The sequence below is a fragment of the Grammomys surdaster genome, unplaced genomic scaffold, assembly GCF_004785775.1.
Source record: "Grammomys surdaster isolate TR1022 unplaced genomic scaffold, NIH_TR_1.0 125750, whole genome shotgun sequence".
Classification (NCBI taxonomy): domain Eukaryota; kingdom Metazoa; phylum Chordata; class Mammalia; order Rodentia; family Muridae; genus Grammomys; species Grammomys surdaster.
In genome coordinates, this window is record NW_021620582.1 from 2,564,379 (window position 1) to 2,572,116 (window position 7,738).

Here is a 7,738-nt window from a genome sequence, read left to right on the forward strand (position 1 = left end):
CTGTGGGTGCTGGGGACTGACCTGGGGTCCTCAGGAGGAACTGCTAGCCCTGTTAACCCAAGTCCTATGACTAGCCTCACAGACACTAGCCACCTTTCCTTACCTTACCTTTACCCTAATTTCTTTCCAGAAAACCTACCACACATTGACCCCTCATGTGTGGTTTTTTGTACCACAGACCCAGGTTGGAGGAATAGATAGGAGTATGACAGGAAATGCAGGTTTCACAGATCCTCCCCCACAGGACGCTGTGCAGATTAGGTGTTTAAACAGACCACTGCCAAAGCAGGGTGAGGAGGAACTTCGGGAGAAGCCCAACCCACCTTATGTTCGCACAGAGGCCAGGGAGTTTTATGCTCTGGAGCGATGAACTAGAGTCTGTCTTCAGCACTTGCTGTCTTCAAGGAATATAGTTTTCAAATAGTGTTCTTTGGAGTCTCAGGGAATGTTACAAAGGCTGTAAAAGCACAATGGTAAGGGCTCTGCACCCCAAAACTCCACTTCAGACTCTTATCTGATTTCTTTCAGGTACCGAAATTTCTCCTTAAAAGTGGATCTGTCTATCTATGCAACCATTTTTCAAAACAGGGTTTCTCTGTGTAGCCCTGGCTGTCCTCGATCTCACTCTTTAGACCAGGCTGGCCACAAACGCAGAGATCTACCTGCTTCTGTCTCCTGAGTGCTGGGATTAAAGGCCTGTGCCACTACCGCCCAGCCAAATTGATTTATTTTTAAACATTCTAAATTTACTTTTAAGGCTGGGTCTCAGGGCTGGATAGATGGCTCAGCTTTTAAAAGCATTAAAAAAAAAACCCAGCCTGACTTCCAATTTATTATTGGGGTTTGAACCTAGGGCTTCCTAAATGCTAGACATGCACTCTACCATTTGAGCTACATCCCAGCCAAAATATTCTAATGTTTAAAATGCAGAGTCTGTTTGGGTCCATGCTAATGGTTCCCTGGCTCCGGAGTGTTACAGCATGAATCTCCTGAGGCACAAGAGTCATTTGTTTTGCAAACTCTGTCCTCCGGGCTCACTAATCCACAATTTCCCTGCACTTGACAAATGCAATTAACACGCCTCGATCAGTTCCCACGGACAACCTCATCAATCAGAACACAAACTGCGTGGTGCTGAGACGAGGGCTGCAGTACAGGGGACACAGACCCACCTGACTTCTACACGACTCACTCCCAGGAGTCTATGGTGCATCCTCCTGACAAACCCACCTCACTTACAGATCATCCCGGGGCTGGGTGTCTGAAGTCAACAATGTGCACTTGCTCAGAAGAGATGTTTCCATCCACACATTCTAGTAGTGTTTGCATTGCTTCCTGCCCAGGAGGCCAGAAGCCCAGGCTTCCCCCTGCAGTGGCAGGCACATCCATACCCTGAGAGGGCAGAAGGACCACCCAGGCCTCCACTTTCTCAGGGCTCAGTCCTTCCCATCTCACTCAGGACTCCAGATCTGGCCCATGTGGTGGCACATACCTTGAATCATGGGGCTCAGGAGGCAGAGGCGGGTGGATCTCTGTGAGTTCGAGGTCAGCCTCTTCCAGGATAGCTAGGGCTACACATCTCAAATGAAGAAAGAAAGAAAAAAAAAATCCCAGACTTAATGCTGTTTATCATTCTACACTGCATAGTTTCCTCCTACCCCAAACACAAGAGCCCTCCCCCTGCAGCCCTGTCTACAACATCCTTGTGCATCTTTCCACCTCATCAACTTTTCATCTTTTCAAACTGAAGTAGGAAGTCTCCCCTCCTCCCCGCCTCTCTCTCCTGCGTTGCTATTAGCTTCAGGACTGGGGACATCAATGTATTCACCAGACTTTGTCCTCACACCGCTGTTCCCTGTAATTAGAGTGCCTTCTTTCCCACTGTCCTGGCTTGACTGTAAAGTGCTTGAAGGAGGGACAGTGTGGACAAGAGACTGAGAAACAGTACAATGTTAGCACCCAAGAGAGCAACACAAACAGCTAATGCATCAGGAGCTCATCAACTGGTGACATGCATATCCATGTTTCAGAGCTTTACAAAAGGTACTGAAATAATAGTAGACTCCACTATGGAACGGGGTACTATTATTTATTATAACCAGGGAGAGCCACCCTCCAGATGCAAACGGTCACATCCACCTTCCCTCAGGGGACAGATACATTACTATACTCGTCATGTAAGTCAGCTACATTGTCACTGGAGACTCGGATCCAGCCATCTTCCCGCACGTGGTAGAGGTTGACTGCTCCTCCGGAGTAGGCATCTCTGTAGGTGGCTTGGTAGATGGCTCGGCGGGCCAGATCATAGGCTTCCTTCACTTGTAGGTCATAGGAGTAGCCTCGATCCATAACGCCATAAGCATACACAGAGCCTGACCCCACGGAGAAGGCGGTCCCAGAGATCCTGTTCCCTTCGCTGTCTACATAGTAGAGGCCTGAAGGGGATGAGGTGAGCAGGGAGACAAGAAGAAAGATGTCATCTTGTTGTTATTTTCTTCATCTGCCAAGATGTTTTTGAATTTCCTTAACAGAGATGTAGATCTACAACAGAATACCTCCCCTTACACATACCACCCCCATCCCACCCCCACAAAAATATGATCTCAGCACCCTTGGGAGGTGGAGGCAGGAGGATCAGGAGTTAAAGGCTAGACTTAACTATGTATGTTTGAGGTCAGCCTGGGCTACATAAAACCCTGTCTCAAAACAAAACAGGGGCTAGAAAGATTCCTCAACAGTTACGAGCACTTGTTGCTCTTGTCTAGGACCCAGGTTCAGTTCCCAATATACACAGGGTGGCTCACAATTGTCTGTAATTCCAGTTTCTGGGGATGCAATGCTCTCTTCCGTCCTCTGTGGGCACTGGGCATGCAAGTTGTATACATACACACATACAAACATTTATATATGCATACAGAAACTCACAAAGAAATACATTTTCAAAAAATTGGAGACAGAGTCAAATTTACTCTTGGGATTTCCAGATTCCAGAACACCATACCACCCATCTCTCCTCACAGTATGTAAACCATCTCTCCTGTTCTCTTGGCAACTCCAAAAGGCAAGTATGCTGGACAATTCAAGCATTAAGACTTCAGGAATGGTGAGGGGTAACACTTAAAGGAAATGAAACAGAAATGGCAACTCTACACCTAGGCATTGTCACCCAACACAGTGGCTAGTCAGTATGAAACTGACTTCAACACTTGAAATGGGACTACTGCCAAATACTGAGAAATAATTTGGGCATTTTATATAAAATTAACTATAAACCAACTCCACTAGTTTTATTTACTTCTGAGATACAATGTCTCTGTGTGCTCCCAACTGTCTTGTTGCTATATAGCTTAGGCTGGCCTTGAACTCTTGACCCTCCTGCTTCAACCTCCCTAGTGCTCTAGGATCACAGTTGTATATCATTTGGCCTTTTTTTTTTTTTTTTTTTAAAATGAGGGCCAGTGAGGTGAGTCAGCATGTAATTGTTGCTTACTACCAGGCCTGCTGTCCTGAGCCTGACCCACAGAACAAGAAAACCAACTCCCCAAGTGACCCTCTGAACTGCATGTATGGTCAGGGATGTGTGCTTGTATATATATACACACATACATACACACATACATACACACATACATACACACACACACGATAAACAAACAAACAGATAATGTAATTAAAATCTGAAAAAAAGGGGATGAAGAGATGGTCCCAAAGGTAGAGAGGAGGAGGACTGGCTGCTCTTGCCAAAGACCTGCGATTGGTTCTGAGTACCCACATGTGGCCCACAACCATCTGTAACTATATTCTAGGGGATCCAATGTCTGGCCTCTTCAGGCATCATGAATACACTGTGGTGCACAGACATATATGCAGACAAAACACCCATGCATATAAAAGAAAACAATTCTTTTTTTTTTTTTTTTTTGGTTTTTCGAGACAGGGTTTCTCTGTGTAGCTATGGCTGTCCTTGAACCTCTCTCTGGCCTCGAACTCAGAGAGATCCGAATGCCTCTGCCTCCTGAGTGAGTGCTAGGATTAATGGCATGGACAACCACTGCCTGGCTACTCATAAGAAATTTTAAAATTATGTATGCAGCTCATAATTTGTCCTGTTAGAAGATGCTAGCTAGTTTATTTACTGGTCAATTTAATTCTCAAGTACAAGAGCCTTCTAGTCCTCATTACTGCATGGGAAAGAACTGTTGTGCCAGACACTGTACTAATCGCTTTATACATACTGCACTTAACCATTGTGATGGTTCACTAAGCAAATCACAGATGAAGAAATAGGCTAAGGTCAACTGACTACACAGTCAATGACACAGCAGTCTAACTCCATGCCCTTTCCTGTTCAGTACAATGCCTTCCTTAGAAAGGAAAGGAAGATCTAAGAACCTAATAACACATCCAGCCTCAGCACCCATTGAAAGCCCTTAATTCATCTATCCATTTAACACCCCCTTACCCCCCCAGTGTCAACCCCAAGGATCACAGGACTGCAATACAACTCACCAGGGCCTCTCTTATCCCAGCCACAGATCATGGTGCCCATGGACAGCCCCATGCCTTTGTACTGATACACCATGTTTGCAAGCAGTTTGGAGGCTGCCGCGACAGAAATGCGTTCCTTATTGCGAAGCTCATAGATTCGACACTGCCGAGCCAACAACCGCTCCCAGAAGCTGCAATCCGCTGCACCCCCAGCCATGGTGCCCAGAAGGTAAGGGTTGATCTCGATCACTTTCTTCACTGTCTGGGAAGCAATGTAAGCGCCTGCTGTGGCCCGGGAATCTGCTGCAACAATGACTCCATGACGAAACTAATTAAGGTCAGAGAAAACACAAAAGAGGCCACGTAAGACCACAAATCCTCCCAATACTTATTTTTGTATAAATACAGAAAGATAACCTGACTTATGCTGCATCTTTTTGGATTTTGTAGTTGACTTCATATATTAAATGTCATTCGGGGACTTAACAGCAATCTCTGATTTATGATCAACCATTTTACTCATTTCACATATGTCTTTTTGTTTGTTTGTTTGTTTGTTTTCGAGACAGGGTTTCTCTGTGTAGCCCTGGCTGTCCCGGAACTCACTCTGTAGACCAGGCTAGCCTCGAACTCTCGAACTCAGAAATTCGCCCGCCTCTGCTTCCCAAGTGCTGGGATTAAAGGCGTGCACCACTGCCCGGCTTCATTTCACATATGAAGTAGCAAGTTTAATGAGATAAAGACACTCCTAATGGGACTGGAGAGATAGTTCAGTGGTTAAAAGCACAGGCTGCTCTTCAGAGGTTCGGTTCCCAGTGCTCACAAAGGTCTGTAACTCCTGTTCCAAAGAATCCGACTCCCTCTTTTGGCCTCTGCGAGCACTACACACGTGGTGAGTATACATAAAGGCAAAACACAAAAATAAGAATAAATCTTTAAAGACTAGCCTAAGATCCAGAGCTAGTTATTGTAGAGCTAGAACAGGGACCCTAACTGTTCCGTTTGGCACCCATTTCAGTAGCTTCCTGGTAGGGCTTCTGAATAGGGGCAATCTGGGGACGCCTAGGAGCCAACTCACGCAGTCTGTCTCCTTCCCTCAATGCCCCCTACCTCCGCCCATCTCCCTTTTCTCAAAGTTATGAGGCAGTGAAGCCGCCAAGGGTCGGGATGAGAGGACCGAACCTCCGCCCGACCCGGTTCCGGCTGGGATGCCGGAGAAGCGCGAGCTGTCTGAGCACCTTGAAGGCCAGGGTGGTGGTTCCGTGAAGCATTTCGATTCGTGGCTCCTCTGGGACACCCCAGCTCGGCGCAGCTAGGCTCAGCCCATCACCAAGACTCCCCGGACCCAAGTCCAGCAGATCTGCACGACCTCCGAGTCCAAAAAACCCGTGCTGATTCACGGGCATCGGCCGCTGCAACACGCTGGCCAGCGCCATGTTTAGCAAGGGCAACAGGAACTGCCTCCGAGAACACCGCCAAAGAACGGACTGGCAACGCCGCGACGTCACAGCTTCACGTCCAGTTAAGTCTATGCGGAGGAGGCGCCATTTTTACTCCGGGCAACCACGCCTCCAAATACCAGCGCCAGACTGTTTTCATCTAGGAAGGGCGGGTGAGAACGCTAAATGATTAAGATTGCCCATTTTTATTTCAGCATCGAAGCAGTACGAATCAGATTAACTTCAAATTCATAGAAAGTGGTTGGGACATTCTCGTCGACTGTAGGAAGCGAGTTCAGCCATCTTTGAGAAGGGCGTGACTTTTTGAGACTCCAAGCTGGACTCGGGTGTGTTTGGTCACCGCCCAGGCCCAGGTTCAGGTTACAAGTTGCTTCTTTATTTCTCAAAACCCCGTTAAGGAGTCTGAAGTTGCCGTTTTCTTTAAGGCCATCCATCCTAATCCTGGTTAAAATAATTGTTTTCAGGCCATTTCCCCATGGTATTAATTCAGCCGCAATAGTTTGTTGTCAACAACAAAATGCCCACCGCCTCATTTTTGATAGCATTTGTATACCATAGCTTGGGTTTCGTTTTGTGTGTGTGTGTGTGTGTGTGTGTGTGTGTGTGTGTGTTTTTAAGATGGTCATACTCTACAATCCAGATTGTTCTTAAATTCACTAGGTAGGTGGGCCAGGCTACCCTCTAGCAGGCCAGGTTTTCCTGTTTCAGACTAAGGAGATGGCAGGCCTGAGCCACACACCAGGCTCACTGCCCCTTAAAGGTTTTTGTTTTGTTGTTTCTTTTTAAGATTGATTGATTGATCGAATGCTCTATCTGCATGTCCTGCATGACAGAAAAGGCCATCAGAACTCATTATACATGGTTGTAAGCTATGCTTGCTGGGAATTGAACTCAGTATCTTTGGAAGAACAGCTGGTGCTCTTAACCACTGAACTATCTTTTGGCCCCCCCTTGGGGTTTTTTGTTGTTGTTGTTTGTTTTTTGAGACATAGGCTCAATATATAGCCATGGCTTGAGCCTTGAGCTGAAATTTGCTTTGTAGACCAGGCTGGCCTCAAACTGGGATGCTCATGCCTCCTCTGGCTCCAGAGTACTGGGATTAAAGGTGCTTCACCATTGTCAGATAATCTCTTATGCAGTGTGTAAAAGCATTCACCTGTCAACCAAGAGTCTATGGCCAGTGAGCTGAAGTGGGATTAGAAAGTGGATATCCAGGAGAGAGAGAGGATTCTGGAAAACAGTCAGGCACTGGAGATGGGAGACCCGCCCTGAACTCTGAACTCTGGAGGAGATGGTCGCAGGAACCTGAGGAGAGAGGTAACCAACCACATGGCTGGACTCAGACTACTCTAAAAGGATAATTAAGTTATGAGTCAGGGAACAAGCCAAAGCTATTGGCCTAGGCAATTATTCAGAAATATTCTCTTGGAGTTGTTATTTCTAGGTGGAAAAGCATGGGGCTACATACCACACCCTGCTGATAGTAACCAATTTTTAAGTTTCTCTTCCACCTTCTAGTGAGAACTTTAGGTAATAAATCACCTAAAAGGCAAATATATAAATAAATAAGAAAAAGAAAAAATTTGTTTAGTTGAAAAAGTAGACTGTCACCGGGCAGTGGTGGCGCACACCCTTAATCCCAGCATTTGGGAGGCAGAGGCAGGCGGATTTCTGAGTTCGAGGCCAGCCTGGTCCACAGAGTGAGTTCCAGGACAGCCAGGGCTACACAGAGAAACCCTGTCTCAAAAAAACAAAACCAAACAAAAAAAAAAAAAAAAAAAAAGAAAAAG

At 46.3% G+C, this 7,738-nt stretch overlaps 1 protein-coding gene across 1 annotated transcript; it reads right to left on the bottom strand.

Moving 5' to 3' along the window:
• Nucleotides 1-2,068: 2,068 nt before the first annotated feature.
• On the bottom strand, nucleotides 2,069-5,928 carry Psmb5 (proteasome subunit beta 5). The gene is made up of 3 exons (XM_028788494.1): nucleotides 5,727-5,928; nucleotides 4,510-4,816; nucleotides 2,069-2,435 (listed from the first exon to the last, which is right to left on the bottom strand). Exons 1-3 carry the CDS (start codon nucleotides 5,922-5,924, stop codon nucleotides 2,146-2,148), a joined length of 795 nt encoding a protein of 264 aa, XP_028644327.1. The 5' UTR covers nucleotides 5,925-5,928; the 3' UTR covers nucleotides 2,069-2,145.
• Between the last annotated feature and the right edge of the window lie 1,810 nt (nucleotides 5,929-7,738).

What these genes read in the sequence shown, in the direction of transcription:
- Psmb5 (XM_028788494.1), bottom strand. Translation starts at nt 5,924, where the DNA reads ATGGCGCTGGCCAGCGTGTTGCAGCGGCCGATGCCCGTGAATCAGCAC. An exon ending in CCACCACCCTGGCCTTCAAG is followed by an intron (nt 4,817 to 5,726) that starts GTGCTCAGACAG and finishes GACCTTAATTAG; the next exon opens with TTTCGTCATGGAGTCATTGT. An exon ending in CTGGGATAAGAGAGGCCCTG is followed by an intron (nt 2,436 to 4,509) that starts GTGAGTTGTATT and finishes CATCCCCTTCAG; the next exon opens with GCCTCTACTATGTAGACAGC.